General features: G+C 39.1%; 1 protein-coding gene across 13 annotated transcripts; it reads right to left on the bottom strand.

Annotated features, from left to right (window-relative positions):
• Positions 1-743: 743 nt before the first annotated feature.
• On the bottom strand, positions 744-18,183 carry TMPO (thymopoietin). Of its 13 annotated transcripts, none has more exons than XM_053404766.1 (9): positions 17,705-18,183; positions 11,346-11,472; positions 9,841-9,999; positions 7,653-7,753; positions 5,326-5,445; positions 5,105-5,224; positions 4,389-4,502; positions 3,467-3,561; positions 744-2,029 (listed from the first exon to the last, which is right to left on the bottom strand). In XM_053404766.1, the coding sequence occupies exons 1-9, from the start codon at positions 17,975-17,977 to the stop codon at positions 1,963-1,965; spliced, it is 1,176 nt and encodes a 391-aa protein (XP_053260741.1). In that variant the 5' UTR covers positions 17,978-18,183; the 3' UTR covers positions 744-1,962. The 13 variants fall into 13 exon arrangements, with proteins under 13 accessions (XP_053260741.1, XP_053260731.1, XP_053260732.1 ...); XM_053404756.1 differs by having other exon boundaries at positions 744-2,226; positions 17,705-18,181; XM_053404757.1 differs by having other exon boundaries at positions 744-2,226; positions 4,389-4,499; positions 17,705-18,181.
• Between the last annotated feature and the right edge of the window lie 2,553 nt (positions 18,184-20,736).

Below are 20,736 nucleotides of genomic sequence, written 5' to 3'. Positions count from 1 at the left end.
CATCACTGTCACATGAGGCTCAATCTCTTCTTTCTCTAAGTGGAAATGCCAAGTATCTGAAACCTTTTTCATGTAAAATATAGAAATAACACTTGTTGTCATTGACACATTCAATATTTCCCTATGAACCATTACAATTTAATTAAGGAAAAAATGTCAGTAATAAGCACACTAGTTCATAACCCATTTAGAATACAGTATTGTGCAGTTAACTCTGATCAGGCTGTAAGGCTACAGTTCAGAGCACAGGTAGGCTGCTTACATCTCAGTGACCAGTGAGTTACAAGTAGCCTAACTCATTGGTCACTGAGTGTAAGCAGCCTACCTGTGCTCTGAACTGTAGCCTTACAGCCTGATCAGTTAGGTATGCTAAAGCCCTTCAAAACATTAGAACTAATAAGTATGCTTAAGAGTGTGCTCCTATGGCCCAGAAGCAAGGGGGTACTAGAGCTACCTTTCCATAGGCAGGCAGCCCTCGGATGCGTCTCCAGAGATGTCAGAGGAAAGGTGAAGAGAGCAAAAATGAGCTGCATTTGGTCTAATGGGCATGCCCCTGGAAAGGAGGAAGGAGGGCATACAACCCTACAGTTGGTATACTAATTTCTCCTTCTATTGGATTCAATGGGTTGTTCCATAAATGTGCCTCGCTATAGCATCAAGTAAGGTGAGGTAGTAAGATAATTTTACAACAAAAGTTAAGGTTAATATTTGATTGTATTAATACCAATTTTTGATGAGACTAGAACGTTAAAAATAAGTTTATTGCATTTTGTATAGAATATGCAGTAATATCAGGATCCCATATGTGCTGCAAATTGATACATTCACATTATATTTGTAATAACCCACACTTGAAATTAATTGAAGTTACTTGATTGGTAAATGCAACTGATAACAAATTATGGCAGACTAAATTTGTTGCATCCATCAGCAGAACTTTTAACCTTGGTTGATACATAATACGTAACATAACAATGCCTTTTTAATGAAAGTATGAAATGTTTTGGAATATGAACATCCATGATGGTTCAAACAAAATTCTAAGTTGGAAAAAAAAAGAAATCTACACATAGAAGTCAATTTACCTACATAAAAATAGAGGTTTTTGCTTGAGAGCATAACCATTTTGTAATAAGACAGGAATTTTAAATCTGCAGTTAATGATTTAAGATTGTAATTATTCAGTAAAAAAGTAGTTCAGTTTATTTAATGTAAATTTTCTTTCACACAATTTTACTAATAAATATGTTTTGCTCTAAGGACACCTATTGCCAATTTGATCAGTGATATGACATTAAGCACTAAAGTAGAGAACTATTATTAAAAATAGAGAATAGGGTTAATTGGAGTTACTACAATTAAAACTAGGACAGATACAGAAATGTATACAATAGGTTTACATTTATTTATTAAAATGTTACAGTATTCTACAGAAAAAATGCTGGATTTTCCATTAAACTACAATACACTAAACTTAGCTGCACAGTTTCAACAAAATGCATCCAAAAATGCATTTCCCTTTATTATCTTAGCACTTCCCACCCCTAAAAACAATAGGCAATGTAGAGAAATTTTCAGTACATTATCTTTTTAATATGAAATAAAAACATTAAAACACATTTTCACATTTTACTATCACTTTTGCCCTTGAGCTTGCAAAAACAAATATACAATCTCAAATGAATGTAATGATATCCACGTTAAAAAAATAAATCCTACAAGAAATTCCAGAGAGATCTAAAAATATTAATTATGGCACAAAGTGATCTCCTAATACTGAAAAAAGTTAGTGATGTCCACTTATACTGTCTTGTTTATTTCACTTTTCTGATGCCGCTATTATTTGTATGCAGTCGCTGAAATTGATGAAGGATGAAGACATCTCTACAGTTAAATAGGAGACCAAGTTGTGTGTGCCATACAAACACTCAATCTGTCTTTTCCTCCAGGTTACTATTACTATTAAGAAATTTGGAGAATGGATTTCCTTGGTTGGTTTCCATAGACTGATAGACCAAAAGTAAGAAGACTGAAATAAGAACAAAGAGCAGGATTTTTATCCACATAGGAATGGAACGTTTTTTAATTGTTGGTTTCTCTGGGTTGAGATCTGCTGTGGCAACATATTTGGGGATATATTTTGATGAATAGGTTTCCTCCAGCCGGAAGTCACTGTGCTCTATAGGTCGACCAGCAGCTCCCTTGATTGGTCTGCGGCAGGTAGCACTGTTAATTAATGAGAAGTAATTATATGTTTATTTAAGGCTAAAATAGACCTCATTTTTAAAAGGCATTTGGGAGAGGATGAGGTAGGTATTTAATGCTCTGAAGTTTTTCTAGGGAAGACAGACAAATGGTTTGCCTCACCGAAACTATGGATTATGAGAAGGGAAATACATTCAATGAGCTTCATGATGGATACTAAATGTTATATCCATCAAATTTATATTGTTTGTTAAGATACCAGTTCTTTGAATACCAGACTTCTGACAAGCTAGAAAATAGAAGATCTGTCCCCTTTCACCCTGTCCATCTTCAGAGCATGCATGCCACCCAATAAAAAGGCATTCTTTTGAGACAGACAAGAAGTGTTCTCAGCATTCAACATTCCTCGTTTTAAGTACTAGAACTGTTTGGGTTTTTATAGACCTGCAACTTCTAAAGCAGAGAACTTTAGGTCAAGTTACTCTGCAAGAAAACCTGCACAACAGTAACTTGCCCAAACTCAGAACTATAACTGTAAGCAGAAGACCTAGGGAAGCTGGGTAAACCTGAGCAATGTGTTGTCCCCAACTTGGCTGTGTAAATCAGATAGTTCCATCCTTGGGAATTAAAATCTATGACATGGAGTTCTACCATTTTTATACCTAAGGAATATAATGAGATGGAGGATCTTAATCTTCCACAAAGTTAAGGGTATAATGGCTGCTTGAGAGACAAGGTGCAAAGCTCTGTGAAAGGCAACTAACTGTACTGTGCACCCTATTACTAAAGTTTCCCTCCTAGTCCTGTTGCAAATATTTTCTGTGATTTAGCAGTATGGCGCAAATCATGTTGCTTTAGAAGCAGTAAGTTCAGTATATTTACTTTAGCAGGTTATACTACCTGCTAAGTAAAGACTATTCCTATGATGGCTTTTGATCTGGATATCTCAAACAATGAGCCAAATCCTAGAACAAACAGTCTGTGGTTCTGGAAGTGACAAGTACCTTAACACATGATTTGCTTCTAAAAACACAAATTTAAATGATATACAGCTTTGAAAGATCTAGGGTTTTCTAGTTGCTATTGATAAGCATGAAAGAACTGGAAAACGTATTTTTAATATTATAAAAAAATAACACTCCTTTTAAGACTGGATTCTTAGAAATGTTATTATAACAGAGTCAAGTGCACTGAGTTGTGCTAACAAAGCCTAAAAAGGCAGTCACTGCATGCTTGAAACAATAATTACACCTATAAATACCTAATTCCTGTAGGTGTTGATGCCTCATAATGGAACATTTCTTTAAGAATATCCCTGTCTGCTCTTCTTTCCTCTGTAGATGTTTTCTCCATGACCTGTAAAAAGTTAGACAAAGGGAGAATTTTTTTTAAAAAATGCACAAGAAAGCTGTACTAGAGAAAGAAAAAGCAAGTGTGCATCACTATGTGATTTGTAAAAGAATTTGGTAAGCAGAGTAAACTTTAAAAAGATTCTTGCATGGAGTTTAGCTGTTGATTAAAGATTGGTTATTTTGGTCTGTTTGGCCATTTTTGTATCCAGGGATCTTCAGTACCATCCTTTCAACATGAAGTATAGTGTTATGTAATAAAGGCTACCTTGATAAAGGAAGACTTTAAAGGCACTGTCAGCACTTCTGTCCTAACTGAATTGTATGGCTATTGAATATAAGTAATTTTATGTTTATTTCCCATTTCCGCTTGGTGGAAAGTGAAAAACGCTGTCAATACAGAATAATACTATTTTAAAAACAGTGAGCACATATTTGTAGTGAGATTTCAAATTCTCCTATTTGTTAGTAAGGTAATAATTGGCACATAAGAAGCTTTTAAAAGAAATAAAAAGCTACACAACAGAGATGAGTAGAAAAATAATTATTTTGTATCTATTCTGCTGACTTGGTTATATGAATTTTGTTCATATGAATTTCACATTTGATGTAGTCAGTAAGAGTTATGTGATGAAATCTTAAGTTCTTAGGTATCCCTAAATTCCTGTTTGCTCCAAATATACAAAACATCACTCAGGATTACACTGTAAGCTGAAGTGAGAAAATAGTTCAGAATTAAGTTAGCATGACATTTACAAGTTAAAAGCCAAATGCATATATGTAAGTGCACCCTCCGCCCCTTTCTATTCAACAATCTATGTTTAATTCATTTACTTCAGCTGACATCAATGGTTTCTTTGGTGTTCTTCTGGGCAACTCTGAGAAGTCACTGATTGACAGTATAGGATCTGCATGCTTGAAATTTCCAGGCACCCTATTGACAACCTGCTGAAATTCAAATTGTTCAGACTCAGAATTAACAAAAGAAACAGCAATAAAAAACTTAACCAACCAGGTAGCCTTACATATGAGAAGCCAGCCCTCAGAAATTGATTGCAGTGTTTTAGAAGAAAATTAGTGCATTCCAGATAGACAAATTATAAGAAAAACAGCTAATCTATTATCTACAGGCATCACCCCCATGTACTTAAGCAAAAGGAAGAGCAGCTTTCAGAGGATTATATCCAACAGCATGTGAACAGATTTGCACAATGGGTACCCCTTTCCTGCACTCCACCCTTCTGCCCCTTGTGCTCCCCCAAATCTGCTCTGGAGGGTTCCCCAACCCTCTGGAGCAGATCTGGGGCCACATGAAGACATGCAGGGGAGAGGGAATCCATTCCATAAACAGCGTTCATTCTGCTGAAAGACAGATGTAGTTGGATACCAGCCAGAAAAATGTAGTTCAATATTGCTCCTTCTGATTTTACTTTGCATCAGACTTAAGAGCACATTTCTTATTTAAAGAATGCCTTTTTTAAAGGAGCCCCCATTCCCTTTTTCCAAGCAGAAAGTGTTTTTCCAGGAGGAGGAAGATTATAGAATACCACCTCTTGCAAATTCAATATATTTACTAGGGTCTCGTTGCTTGAAGCCACTACAGTATCAGCTATAGGAGTACTCTTTGATATTACTGCATCATGTACAGGTAGCGGTACTGTAGTTTCAACCTGTTTGTTTAAAAAACAGAAACATAAAATAAGTGTACAATTGTCACTAGGGCCCTGGGGAGGAAAATAAAAGTCTAGATTTCAAATTAGCCTTGCATCACCCTTTTTCTTGGTGTTCTTCTTGATACTCTTGCAGACTCCCTAGAAACTGCCTGCAGAAGTCCACTTTTTGAAGATCCACTTCTCCAGAATGTCTCAGTAACTCCATCCTGAGAATAGTTCTATTTAAGCATCAGACATGTTAGCAAGCATATGGGTGCTTAATATTTTCACCAGATGACCACTACCGAGTGCCCTAGTACTTGCATCAAGTTATAGAGAAACATTTAGGCGCCACACATGGGTTCTATCCTACGTTACGCTTTAAAATATCACAGAAAACAGAAATCATTATTAGGCATAGCCAACATGGGGTGAACTCTATGTGTTATGGAGCTCCAGTTCCTGTCGTCTGTGACCGCAGGTTCAGTGTGTGATCATATGGCCATAGTATCTTTTGATTAAGACTGCCTACCTATCCACACCTACCTGGAAATAAGGCTCACAACCAATGATGAAGACATAATTACAGAAATGGAGTATTTTCTTTTAGAAAAAGCACAGGGCTAGGTAAGCACCCACAGAAATAATTCATTTTGATCCCAACATTGACAATGAAGGGGGAAACACAAGAAACTAGAAAGAAGTCTTCTAATTCCTACTTAAATATATAAATCTTGAGAAATGTGGTTGCATTTAATTAATGGAAGCCAAAGCAGCTATAGCTTGCAACTGGAAGCAATCAATTCTATTCCATTCTTGTGAATGATCTCATAGACCTGGCAATATGGCTCTATTGCCTGAAGTGACGTATCACATCAGAGGTCAGGTTGTGCTTATTATAAAACTGATTTATACAGAAATATGCATTGTTCATAATTCCTTGAATGACAAGCTTCAAAACATACCAAGTTATTTTTTCTTTGATCACCGAAAAATATTTATTCCCATAATCCTTGGGCTTTTCTGTATATTTGTGAATGCATTTGGATGTTTTTCATGAGAATAAAAAAAAAATTCAGAAACATGCCATTAGTTTTAGGTCATTCTACTTAGCAGGCTCCTTTTTATAATATTTGATTAGTAGCAGTATTTTTATTATCAAAAGAAAAAGGCTAGTTCTAGTTTCACATAGATCTATTCCTTATGTGTTCCTAAGATGTATGAACATTCCAGGCCTCATACAATTCACAATAGACAGTGCTATGCTATGTAAGTATCAGCTCAGAAATAAGCCCCCATCAAGTTTAATGGGACTTACTCAGATAAGCTTGCCAAATACCTAGATGACCAGTAATAAAAATAGTTTCTGAAACGATTTGTCAAAATCCAAAAAGTAGCAATTAGGCGCCTTCAGCACCGCTTTCTATGCCACATACCATAGAATCCTGGGAACTTGCCCAAAAGTATTCCTACATGCTAGATCAGAAACATTCAAATCCAATCATCTGCAGGTCTTTCTGTTAAGAAATCTGGTGAAAGAACTGGCTCCTGCTAGGAATATACATTGCCAACTTATGAAAGAAGCATCACTGACCAATGTTAGCTAGTTAGCTGACTATATATGCGTCTCACAAGACACTTAATACAAATTGGCAATGCTGAACCAGAATGCACCACTCCTTTTTGATGGTGAGGGATAAGCTGTTTCAGCGATCCCTCTGCCAGGACTAACAGAATGTGTAACCATTCCATTATGTTCAGAAAGCTCTGATCCATCTCATCACCTATGATCCTTTAGGGGCTGATTTGCAGCCTGGCTGGCTGCTATTTTAGCACCCCTTTTTCATATAAAACAGCCCCTCTTACTAGTAACAGTGATGCTGTCATGCAACCATTTCTTGCTCCACAGCAATAGCACTTAGGGCAAATGAAGCTAGTTTTCCCCTCTTCTGAAGATGCTTTGTTTACCCTCTATGGCTGTACGATGTTACTATTGTTTCAAAACAAAAATAGTCATGAAGCTTGTTGCCAAAAGCAGCAATTCAGGATGAAAAGAAAAGGTTGGGAGAGCAAATTTAGATAATATTTTGGGAGCTCCCAAACACCCCCTCTTCCCAACAAAATGTTTTCCTTAAATATTATAGACTGCCACACTTCCAATTATTTTCCAATTCCCATCTTTCAAAAATGTGCCATTTTTAATGTATTAAGGAAATAGACAAGAAACGTAATTCTATTTAGCATAATATAAGGCTTTATCATTTTGCAGTCAGGAAAAATGACAGTTTCCACTGCTATACAGTACTGAATTGCCTATAGCCCCTTAAAAATAAGCAACTGTTAATCAGTGTATAGATTAAGTCAAGATGTAAGTCAAATTTCTAAGGACACCCTCATTTTTATATGAGAATGGTATAAAACTGGTAAGAAACTGCTATAATGGTACCTGATTATGTTCGGCAATTTTTCTTTGTCTAACTGTAACTGAAGTCTTTGTCTTGCCCTTCAGTGGTTCTCGCTTCTCAAGTCTGAATTCTGTTTTCGGATCTGTGAATAAATGCCATCTATTATTTTTTTCCCCAGGTAAAAATGGCAATTTACAGAAATATTTTCCAAACACTACAAATTATGCTAAAGGTTAACGTGTGATCACAGCTTGTGACAATTTCACCAGCTGTTTCAATTTATATTTTTCAAACAACAACCCCCTGAATTTAAGAATATCCAGAGGGGCCAACACCAGCAATCTGAGCTCCTCTAACACAGCCCCCTTTTTCCCCATTTGGTGTAGGCTTCCTCCTTGGAATTTGAAATATTTGCAAACATTCTGAAAAGTATTTCAAGCAAGACTTGAAATTCCAAGCAATAAATTTAACTTCTTAAAAGAAAAAGAAAAAAAACACCACTGTACTAAGATATAATATTTTACATTTTAAAACTGGTTTTAGGGACCAGTAGAGCTTCTATAGTTTTATCTTCTGTTATCAAATTTTTCTGACTATCTGCTTAATATTGTTATGGTTTTTATAGTATGCTTCAAACATGGTGTAAAGAGGTTGTGCAGGAAGCGGTATTGAAATAAAAGTAAAACAGAAATATCAATGCCAATGCAGCTGCTGGAATTAAGACTTCTCCAAACAACATGCTCTGATTTCTTCTGAATGGGTAAGACCTGACACTAAGCAGCTGATGAGTTATTAGTTCAAATAAAGTATAAATTTTATTTCATCTGATGTGAACACAAGTTAGAAAGGACATCAATCAACAAGTATGTGATCACAGTGAAACAATTTATGTCTTTTATTCATCTGAAACCTAGTACTATCTCTCTGGCAGCTGGTAACAGTTTGAATGGAGGAGCTAAAGTTGATTTTGAGAAGACTGATGGTACAGATACAAATCCATAAAAACAACCCATTCAGTGATTGGCAGAGTCTTCCAGAATATTACTGTTTCAGTAGTTGACAATGTGAGACTATTAAGACTATTATAATTTAAGAAATATTGCATCTACATCTTCAGTATATATCATGGGTAGGCAAACTAAGGCCTGGGGGCCGGATCCGGCCCAATCGCCTTCTAAATCTGGTTCACGGACGGTCCAGGAATTAGCATGTTTTTACATGAGTAGAATGTGTCCTTTTATTTAAAATACATCTCTGGGTTATTTGTGGGGCATAGGAATTCATTCATTATTTTTTCAAAATATAGTCTGGCCCCCCCCACAAGGTCTGAGGGACAGTGGACCGGCCCCCTGCTGAAAAAGTTTGCTGACCCCTGGTATATATGTCTATTCAAAGCACACACTGACTATAGATATTGCCCCTATGGCAACAAATGATACTTAATGCTGAAATGGGCTTGGCCCTAAAATTTAAAGGTTAGGGTTATTCAGTCCAAATTTTCTCATATGCTAAACTAAGGACCTAACTGGGAAAAAGTCTTCATATGAAGTTAGTCATAACTATTTGTCTCATTTAAAAAAACTGAAATTAATATTTTCTGTAAAAAGAATTGTTAACACATTTAAAGATTCCTTTCCATTACTCATTACTGTGCAGAATTTAAAAATTATTATAAACTGATCAAGTTCTAGTTTATTATTGGATAGAAACCTTAAATACATTTCTACGGAGTAAGTCTCAGTCAATACAGTGAGACATACTTCTCAGTAAATATGGGTAAATTGGGCTATTAAGAACATGGGCATCATTTAAATAGTGAGACTATAGAAGGAGAACCTGAAGTTACCTAGAACTAGTGCACATATATCATTATCACATAGATAAAAGTGCTGTGTCCAATTTCTCATACAAAGTATTCTGAATAGGTGATATTCTCACATCATTCTTCTTCCTGCTCCCAACCTTACATGACCAGGGTTGAGTCACAGGCATAGGAGTTTCTTCTCCTCCCTTATCCTAGTCTACTTATAGAATGCAGTATCCAACTCAAGAGTTCCTGTATTAAATTGAATATGAGGTCTCAGATGGCGCATTACCTTCTACATGTGGTAAGGAAAACGCTGACCAATAGAAAGCAATCAAACCCAGGAACTACTTCTAATCTACTGTAAACTATTATCTTAACATCTTCCTTGTCAGCTATTCATATTTCTTTGGATTTATTTCTACCTTCTTCGTTGTCACTGTATTGATCCGAGTCATTATTTCCATTTTGTTTGTTGTTCTCTGCAGATGAAGAAACAATTGGTGCAGGTATGAAAGAACTTGGCTCTTGGCCCTGCTCTTTCAGCTTCAGTAATTTCTTCTCATACAGCTTCCTTGTAGTAGCTACAGAAGAACAGAAAATTAGATATCTCAGAATAGACAAAAAGTTCTAGTTCCTATATGTGAGTTGATAAGAAACTCCATTTTCCCCACTTTGTTCAGTGAATCACCCATGTAGGAACCTTTGAGGATAGTCAAAACAATCACAAAACAAAATGGAAACCCCTCAGTTAACAAAGTAAACAAGGCCACATTTTATTGCTGAATGTTTTTAGGTTCAAGACTGTTTCTTGAATTATGTGATTATGAAATGACAGATGAAGAAGCTTGATGGATTCGTTTGAGGATGTGAAAGAAACACTTTTATGGAGTTAAGAATGCAAGATCCAGGAAGGGGTGAGGGAACAAGGGGCATGCAAACACATTGGTGGGCCTCTCAGGGCCAAACAATGCATTACAACAAATACACTTACTGAAGTGTGCTGAAGCTGGCCACTTTTATTGTGACAGAAAAGCGGCAATCCAGGGCCCTAAATCACTTTGCATTAAAGTCCTGTGCCTATTTCCCATCAGCAATCCCCACCCCTACCCACAGTGCTATTTGCCCCTGAATATGCTCTTTTCTACAAGCAACACATTGAGGTAAATAGCAGCAGAAGGTTTTTTCTTGGGCGGGGGCAAGTTCAACAGAAAATTGTGGCCTTGACACAAAATTAAGCCAGATTATAGAAGTATTATTTGTTCATATATACAAAGTGTAACATCAACAAAGGTTCAAATCTGGAGGAGGGGCAAGGCCACACAAAGCCCATAAACACATCTTAAGACTGTCATGTTGTATCCAAACAGTCCGTGAGATAACAGCTTAGGTACATCCAACGAAGTATTAGTGGCAGTTTTTCAAATTCTAAATTGCTATCTACAACAGTAATTTCATGGTTGCACCACCTTTACGCAAACCTTCTCATTTCCCATGTGGAGAGTCTTTATTTATACCAGGGATGGTTGGCCTAGATATTGCTGAACCAGAATTCCCATCACCCATGATCACTTGCCATATTGGCTGGGGCTGATGGGAGTTGGAAACTATCTATGTTTGCAGGGCCACAGGTTTATATGACTCAAGAACAGCTTCTGCTTGTATCCTGCTAATCAGCATTATGCAAAATGATTTGAGGTGCTAAATTCTTGTTTACTGGGTGTATGGACAAGTATTATGGACTTGTGCACCTTGCAGGCATCCAAGTTAATGGCAGACATTGTAGCACTGACCAAAGGAAATGCTATTTCTGCCAGCCTGGAGGGGCTGGGCAATTACTAATGTTGATGAAGTGAACACCACCAAGCAAATAATTATTATTTTGATTTAAAAAACACTATTAATGAGATACTGCAGAGTATTAGCTTACCCACAATAGGACCTGGATTCACACCATATCTCAGAAGCTGATCTTTGAGTTCTTCATTACTGAGATCTGTTACATCTATATCATCCTGCTCTTCTGGCCGCGGTTTGTCAGTTTTCTTTGTTGCCTTCTGGGAAGAGATAGCCAAAGTGTTAACTGCATTGTAGAACTAGGTTATTAAGTGTGTAAATACACAATAACATAAGCATGAGGAGCAATACCACCAGAGCAATCCAGATTCCATCTTAAGTGTTCCTGTGTACTGATATTTTGGAGCTGAATGGAAAATAAGGCAACATCTCTATATAGTTTATCCTATTAATGCTGTGAAAAAATACGCTACCACCTTCTTCATGCCCTTTCCATTACTAAGAACAGCAGCTAACAATTACCAGGCCTTGATGGAGTTTTGCTTTTTAAAAATCAGGCTATGTCACTTCCTTTTGGCCTATGTTACTTCAACATTTCTGCACTGTCACTAAAGCATAAACTGTATGCAACAAATCAAAACCCTATTTACAGTGGTACCTCGGGTTAAGTACTTAATTCATTCCGGAGGTCCGTTCTTAATCTGAAACTGTTCTTAACCTGAAGCACCACTTTAGCTAATGGGGCCTCCTGCTGCCGCCGCACCACCAGAGCACGGTTTCTGTTCTCATTCTGAAGCAAAGTTCTTAACCCGAGGTACTATTTCTGGGTTAGCAGAGTCTGTAACCTGAAGCGTATGTAACCCGAGGTACCACTGTATTGTCTTTCCCAATTATGCTAAATACCTTCCAGGGAACAGCATAACTTTGGATATGTTTGGTTCTTTTGTCTCTATAAAAATAACACAATACCAATACATAGCTCTGGAAGGCTGGGGGACCCTCTACAGCAGATTTTTAGAGTATGCAGAGCAGGAGAAAAAAACAGGAGTCCTGTTGCACAGTATTGGATAAAAACCCCAGTTTCTAACTTTTCACTATCACATAGTCTATTTAACGATTCACATAAAATCTTCATTACAAAATAGCCAAGGGAAGAAAATTGAAGCACATTTCTGCAAATGCATTCCTATATTCTGGAACAGCCTCAAGTAATTAGCATAGCCTCCTTGTGGATCCATGGCAACCCACAAACAAGAGAACAAGTATTGTCAGTAAATATTACAGAAATCTGATAATATATTTGGCCCATTGAGAGGAACACATTTCACAATCTTATAACGGGGGAAATAAAGTAGCAACATGGGACAAGTATAAAAGTTTGCTTTCCAGGAAATTCTTCCAATCATTCCTATAACAGACTTTACACACTACCTTTAAGAATTTAGAAACAGAAGTGTTCTCCAATAATAAAAATCACAGCCAGAAAGGCCCAGCCAAAAGTCAAGTCTTTCTACTGAAATAGAATCAGCTATGTCCCAAGTGCTACTCTGATGGCACATATTTTGGCACAAGCATTTTATACACACAAAATTGTTCAACCATTTAAACTTTAACATTTATCCCTGTAATCTATGACTGCATCTCAAACAAATTTGTGCTAGAGATTTAGCAGACCTGAAGGATAGGAGGACAAAATTGGGCCTCTTTTGTAAAATGAAATTAAGCTACAGCCTTGGTACACATTAAGTTAAGCAAAAAGCTTAAGAACCAATCAAGATAAGATGATACTGAAGTACTTTAAACTCCTAACTCAGTATTTGGGATGCAAGACCCTTCTGCTTTTTATGACAATTTCTGAAAAGCAAATAATCATTGCTTTATCACAGGGATGGGGAACCTGTGATCCTCCAGATGTTGTTCAACTACAACGCCTACCCGCCCTGATCACCGCTTATCTGGCTAGGGAGGGAATTCAGAGTCAAACAATATCTGGAGCCACAACTAAATATTTAGCTGTATTGCAGGAGCCTGGACTAGATGACCCTCATCATCCCTTGCAACTTTACAATTCCATGATTCTTTGAAATAATTTCAAGCAGAGGATAGAACAGTTGTATCTAGTTCTAGCAGTTGTATACATAGCCAGTAGGAGGCATCAAAGTCAGCAGAACATACTTTTACTTTCCCCAGTAGAACATCTCTTGCAGTACCAAATGAGAAAAGCTGCATATAGAGAAGCAGTGAACAGATAACCCAGTGGAGAAAAACACAAAACAGTTTAAAGGCAGGGTGATTACAAGACCTCCAGAGAAATAACAGAAGATAAGTTGCCAGCAAGATGACAATTTATCATGCAAAATTGAGGTTGTGTCTGAAAACAAAGTGGAAACCAATATGCATGTGGACTACATAAATATCTATTTGAAAGGTAGGTTGGCCTTTAAGTTGCTTCAGCATGACTTAAAGTCAACAACCAACTGGCTAACATAAAAATGTACTTGGAACCAGGTTGGCTACCCACAAATGCCAGCAAAGGTTCTCATCAATCAGTCATTTTTGTTTCACTATCCTGCTAAAGGAGTTGCAATTAAGTAGAATACTGTTACAGATATACTCCATTTGCACATTATTTCTCCTCAGCTCTATTACATATAGTATAGTAACGATAGCTATATGTTAGCTATAACATATTAACATCAAAATTGCTTTAGGCAAAGTATATATTCTATATATTCAAGAGAAACTTCAAGTATGCAGACACAAAAATTGTTAAATATATTTTTTAAAGTCATCTTAAAAAGCCCTATGAGGACTAAGTGTAGTCACTTCTGTCCACTGTTGAAGGCAGTTGAGTCAGGAAAAAGGAGTGAAATGAACAAGATCAACCCCAAAATAGCTTATACCCTAAGTTCTCTTCCAGAACACTGTTTCATATCCTGGGGGAGTTAGAATTAAGAGTTGGAGAATGACTACATTGAGGGGTATGCATCCCCTAATTCATTCCACATAGTCTAGAATGATATGAACTGCTACAGACTATTTAACAAGGGTGGCATGGAGGAAAAGTGTTCACTTATCCTAATTAACTCACTCTCCAGACCTCTATCAACTATGAATGACACAGGCTTCAACAACGTATGTCATCCTAGAGAAGTGTAAACATGTGTATTCTTTCACTCCAACCCTCCTTTAACTCTCTCATACAGCAGAGAACAGATAATAGCTGCTTCTCACACAGTGCTACTCAAGATTAGAAGCTTTCCTCCTCAGCTAGTGCTGCAGCTCACTAACAGGGAAAGGGTTGCCCAAATAGTATTCTCTGGGTGTTACTGGACTACACTTCCCATCAGCCCTAGCCAGCACTGGTAAATGATCAGGGATAAAGAAAATTGTAATCCAACAGCATCTGAAGGGCACCACACTGGCAACTCCTACGACAGGGCAATTGCACTTTTGGGTTAGTCTGCAGAGGATAAGGAATCTATGCACCTAATTCCATGAACAAGTCTCCATTGTGCTGGTGGAATGGGAAGCAGAGTTCTCAATTGTTTATCCTCCTTAATTCATCACCGCATCACAAATTTCCCATGATTGGAAAAAGAAAACCCTAGTTTAATATTGATTTTGTACTGTTCACATTTCATGGTGCACATAGTTAATTGCACCTACCTTCTACACCTCAACTCAAATCAATTTAACATTTATTAACCCAAGGAAGCTGCATCACACTGTAACAAAACAAGTCTCATGGCACATTAAAGACTAACTTATTTTATTAACTAAACTTTCAAAATAATACATTAATTTTGAGTACCATACATCTACATTTTTCTTTAAATCCAAATAATATGAGGGAAATATATGCTACCAAGCTGTGATGTTTTGAAATATTCCAAATAAAATATTCCAATAAAACAATGTCAAAGTAACCCTTTTTACTAAGTAAATTTTATTAATTCCCTTCCCCACCCTCAATCAATTACTGAATTTCATTACTTTGGGCTGCCGGAAAATTTATCCAATATTCAAACACATTTTGATTTACATTTTTTCCTATTAAAATTTTGAGAAAGCCCTCATTACTCTTTTGAAAATCTATTTAATGAATTGTACATTTAACAGCAAGTGGACAAGTGAATGGTGGAAAAACCCAACTGGTTTACCATGGAAACTTAGCCAAGGCAAGGTCGGCTACCCTTTTAAATACAAGGTCTTGCTGATTCACATTTAATACTTTCTTCTTAATTACCTGACTGACCTAAGGTCTCATGCAAAGCAGACTTTCAAATAAAAAGTATTATTTGTTGTTTATTTTATACTGTGGAGAACCCAGATGCCTTTAAAAGAAATTAACTGCATATTTTCTCTAAGCATTATCTGGATAGATTATTCATGATTTTAAATATGTCACTAATAGGGCTATTGTGAAAGTCACTCCGTCAGATTAGCAACTGTAAAGCAAATTTCTGTGTAGTGCAATCCTATACATTTATATAGTCGTACTTCGGAAGTTGAACGGAATCTGTTCCGTAAATCTGTTCGACCTCCAAAGCATTCAGAAACCAAGGCGTGGCTTCCTGCAGCCAATCGGAACCTGCGTTGGACGTTTGCGTTCCAAAAAAGTTCGCAAACTGCAACACTCACTTCTGGGTTTGCAGTGTTCAGGAGCCAAAACGTTCAACTCCTAAGGCGTTTACCTTCTGAGGTATGGCTGTATATTAATAAACCCAGGTGCGTATGTAAATATGATTTACTGTCATTGTGATTTGATTTTTCAGATTGTTTTATTATGAAGCACATATTTTTATGTGCCTGCTCTTGGATTGATTTGAATGAAAAGCAGGTTACCTAAGTAAGTAAAATATATTTAGATTTGGAACTTTTTCCTCTGAAGATACAAAAGTTACTTTGTTTCTAGTATTGCAAAAAAAAAAAAAAGAATGTTTGTTATATACTGTAGCCATCCACAGAAACAAAGGACACTTCCAGATAAATGGTTCAGTGTCTCAAAAACAAATGATCCACAGACACAAGCACCACATCAAGTATTTTGGAGTGGTTGTCCCAAACCTTCTGGTTAGTATTTCTTTTCTGGAGGTGCACTTGCAACTTTAAATTGGGTTTGCCAATATTTTCATTGCTGAAATTGCTACACAGGATTGCCCTGAAAGCAAAATCCATGAGGCATCATTCCAAAGGATAATTAAGACTGGGGTATTTTAAACAAAAACACAGATGGAAGTTGCTAAAATCCATAATTTCATTTTCTACATTAGGCAGAAATTTCTAGCTACACTTTGCTCTTTCTTGTAGGTTTCAGAGGAGAGCTCAACCTTCACTACATGAAGGGAGCAGGGTCAACATTTATGTGCCCTTTAAATATCAGGTTAACTCTCTGAGGTGCTTCAACAGAAGTTTGGTCACCTAATATTTCCCTATCTGCACAGCTCCTTCAACTTAGCTGTTCAGTACTCCAAAAGTCACAACTCTTTTTGACACTGAACACCTGTTATTTGAAACTGAATCCCTGCTTGAAAACTTTCAAGTCACGACAAGATGCAGAATCTTGCAACACGTTATTTTATGGCTATGTTCATTAAATTGCCTTTTAGAAGACTGTTTTTAAAGAGGCAGGGGAAGATTACTTGGAAGCAAGAATGCCTCTGATCGGTTACGCAGAAGGAGCAAAAAATTGTCAAAAGAAGTTCAGCCATAAAAGTGCAGAACAGCTTTAAATAAACAAGCTTAAAAGGGATTTTACAAAGGCAACCAGTTTTACTGTCCCGAACCTCACATTCATGCCCAGTGCAACATGGAAGTAGGTTCATGCGCTCAAGGAAACGTTCTCTTGTCGCGAAAGTGCTAAGGGTGACAACGTGAGTCGCCAGGGGCCTAGCTCAGATTTTTCACGTGGAGAAGAAGGGGCCTGGTGTAGTGTGCAGCACTGGGCTCGGAGCCAAGGCCCACCACGTGCCTTGCCAGCGACAAGTTATGCACAAGTGAAACCCTTCTTGCGCCTGGCAGGGCGCCCGCTAAGTTCAAACTCCTTTTAGGAGACCTCTTCGCAACCCTCCTTATAGAAAGAGCAGTCTGCAGCGCCAGAGGAGGGCGACAGGTGACAGCTTTTTGGGAGGAGGGGGGAATCAAAGGGCGGCCCAGGTCAGAGGGCCCATCTTTGGCCATTCCGGTCGCGTTTTGCCACTAGAGCTTGGAGCGGCACCTTTCAGGTTACCAAGCGCCCCCTCCCCCCCCCCGGCAGACTTCCTGCCTGCCTGTTTGCACCAAAGCAGTTTCTCTCCACGCGCAGCCATCATCTCTCTATCGCGCGCGCCCCGCCCGCCTGTGAGGAAACATGGCGCCGCCCCCTGCGAGAGAAAGCGGGAAAACTCCGCCGCCCCCTCAGCGCTCGAAGGCCGCTTTCCAAGCTTGTAATCTGCTCTGGCGCCAGATAACGGTCACGGGGAGGAGGAGGAGGAAGGCGGCGCGGCTTACCCGGCCCACGGCGACGGTCGCGGCGGCGGCGGCGCCATCTCCGCCGATTCTGTTCCTGGCGACGACTGGGCTGGGCTCCTGCTCCTCTTCGCTGGAGAAGTCGGGCTGCGCCTGGGCTCCCGGCGCGTTCCTCGAGGTGAGGTGCTGGAGGTAGAGCTGCACATACACGTCCTTGCGCTGCTCGCCGCCCGGCAGGCTCACATTGTTGGCGATCAGCTCGCTCTTCAGCTTCTCCTTGGTGAGCACCGACGGGTCCGCCAGGAACTCGGGCATCGCCAGGCTCGGGCTCTTGTCGCCGCCCTCCCAGGAGACAGCGAGAGAGAAGGAACCGCCAACAAAGAGGGGAAGGAGGAGGAGGAGGGGGGTGGCGGGAGGGAGGAAGGAGAGGAGGAAGAGGAGGGGCGGGATGGAGAGAGAGGGACGAACAGCCTCGCTTAACGCACCCAACTCCCGCACAGCGCGAACGCCCCCCCTTCGCCCGCCCGCCAATAAAGCGCGCCGGCATTGGTCGGCGCAATCGCAGAGTTGCGCTGTGATTGGCTGCGCGGCGGATAGGAGCCGCGCGCGGGTTCTCCCCGGAGTCGGTACTTTGCGCGAGCTCCCTGTCGCGCAGTTTAAATTCGAGTCAGGCGGGAGCGGCGGAGAGCGCGGCCCGAACGCTTCTCCCGCGACGGGGAGCTTCGATTGTCGAGGGGCGGGGCTTGTTTAGTAAATGAGGCAGACGCAGGCAGAGATATTTCGTTACTTTCCCGATAGGGAGAGAAGGGAAAGTAACCAAGTTGTTTCTACCGGGGTCGACTCTGGACTGGACCGGGATTGGGGAAGCGGGGTCTCTAGGCGGAGAACTGGTGAGGCGCCCATTGTGAGGAGAGAAAGAGCCTTTGTTTACCACATCAGTTCCTCGAGGGCCTTGTGATTCTGTTAATAATAATAATAATTAATAAATAAAAACCATTTAAACATGAAGTATTATTCTCCCGTGCGCTGCTGTGTTCCCCTTTGATCGTCTTGCCCCGGAGAAGCGTCCCGGGTGTCACGCGGACAAGCTTTCCGCCGGATTTGTTGCGCAACGCACGAAGCCACCTTCTCGCAACTCGCCCAGTTTGTTAATTCCACTTGCGCAAGGCAGATTTTAGAAGTACTCGCTGGGCGACAAGTTTTATTACGTAAAAGGAACAATTGGGTTTGGCACTGGTTGCATGATCAAAGGTTTTCTTAAAAAAACGTAGGTTGTGATAATTGCTAGCAATTTTACAGATAATTCCAGTAAAGACCGAACAGCCAACAATATTAAAAACTTGGTTTTGAAATCACCTGCATATGTACCATGTTTTAACACTAATTAAATAAGTGTTAAAAATCAGTCTGACCAGTGTAGAAAACTGCAAGGAGTTACTACTCTTGTGTAGTAGAACTTGTAAGATTTTCTTGTAATGAACTTTTTTCTTTAACCATCCACATGAGTGTAGCCAGGATTTTTGTTAGAGGGGGACAGGCTTTTATTAAGGGAGGCAGAACCTCAGATTTGTATTGATTTCTATTGATTTGGGGGGCAGCTGTCCCCTCGGTGCTACACCCATGGCCATCCATGGCTGGAATTATGAGTCACATTTTCATCTACCTAGTTTCTTAGGCCAGTATGTCTTTTTATATTTACACCCATGGCCATCCAGGGCTGGAATATGTGACATATTTTCATCTACCTAGTTTCTTAGGCCAGTATGTCTTTTTAGATTTTTATTATTTTTTCATGTAATCCATTTTAAGTACATTACACATTATTTTTGTTTGGTTTTTAACTTCCCATATCACTTGGTAAGACGTAGCTCAGATCTCGTTACTGCCCGTTTGTTTTTAACAATGCATAAAATTAAACCTACGAATATCAAATTCTTGTTTTTCTATTGCTAGGGATATAAATCCATCTTGTATTACAAAAGAATTAAAATAATTACCTAGGAATCCAAAAAGGGTTTCCACTTTTTTACAAACACCTTATCGTTAGAATCTTAGTCTGGCAGTTATCGTAGTTTTGCCATTTCAGTATACAGTGGTACCTTGGTTTACAAACTTAATCCGTTCCAGAATTCCGTTCTTAAACCAAAGCGTTCTTAAACCAAGGCATGCTTTCCCATAGCAGCGGGGGACTCAATTTACAAATGTAACACACTCAACAGGAAGCGAAACATTTCTTATTCCAAGGCAAAGTTCACAAACCAAAACACCTACTTCCGGGTTTGCAGCGTTCTTAATCCAAGTTGTTCATAAACTAAGCTGTTCTTAAACCAAGGTACCACTGTAGTCCATTAATTAATAAAATTAGGCAAGTATGTCAATAGCCCTCTTCATCCTGTGTATGTCCCCACTCCAGTTTAAGAAGAAATATGTGAACTTCTCCAGCTATTGATAATAAATAGATTCTATAGTGCTGCGTAGACACAAGGGCTAGTTTCCCCTCCATTCCTGACTCAATTCATGAAGGCCCAGAGTGCACAAACTGCAATGACCTTCTGGTAAGCTCTGTGGTTGCTGCATAAACCACTCCACAATGTGCCAATCAATGCATTTCTGTAGGTCAGATATGGCTGGGGCTTCGAGCTGCTGATTTCTAGTCTGCAGTAAGTAAAAGCTGGTGGTTTTTTTGCAGTTGCTGTGACTACAGGCAAACGGGAGAAATGAAGGGGAGCAGAGCTGCTGAAAACATACATAAAAGTTTCATGGACAGGATTCCAGCAAAGGGAAAAAAATAGTTGTGGGGTTTCCTGTGTAATTTTTAGGAAAACACAGTTGCACATCAATTGTCACTGAAGAGTAGCTGCTGTAAGGAAATGCTAAAAACAAAACTGTAGAAGCAGGGAAGTGAGGGGAGCAAGTAGTTCCAGGTTTCTGGGACTATTGCTTCAAAATTCTGGGTGCCGTTCCAATATTTGCACTTTCACTGCACTTCAGAAACAATCACATAGAGAAGGTAGAGTAGAACACATGCTAGGTGGGGAGTTTTAGGTATGGGAGAGCATTCAAACAAGCAAATG

This window comes from Podarcis raffonei, chromosome 10 (genome assembly GCF_027172205.1).
Source record: "Podarcis raffonei isolate rPodRaf1 chromosome 10, rPodRaf1.pri, whole genome shotgun sequence".
NCBI lineage: Eukaryota > Metazoa > Chordata > Lepidosauria > Squamata > Lacertidae > Podarcis > Podarcis raffonei.
Note: the sequence above shows the minus strand (reverse complement) of the source record. Positions and strands in the feature narration are given on the sequence as shown.

Bases quoted from the DNA above. Each gene is read 5' to 3' on its own strand.
- TMPO (XM_053404756.1), bottom strand. From the start codon at position 17,977: ATGCCCGAGTTCCTGGCGGACCCGTCGGTGCTCACCAAGGAGAAGCTG. The intron at 4,503-5,104 runs GTGGTATTCTAT...TTTGAATTTCAG, and splicing joins ATATATTGAATTTGCAAGAG to CAGGTTGTCAATAGGGTGCC. The intron at 3,562-4,388 runs GTAAATGAATTA...AACTTTTTACAG, and splicing joins AACCATTGATGTCAGCTGAA to GTCATGGAGAAAACATCTAC.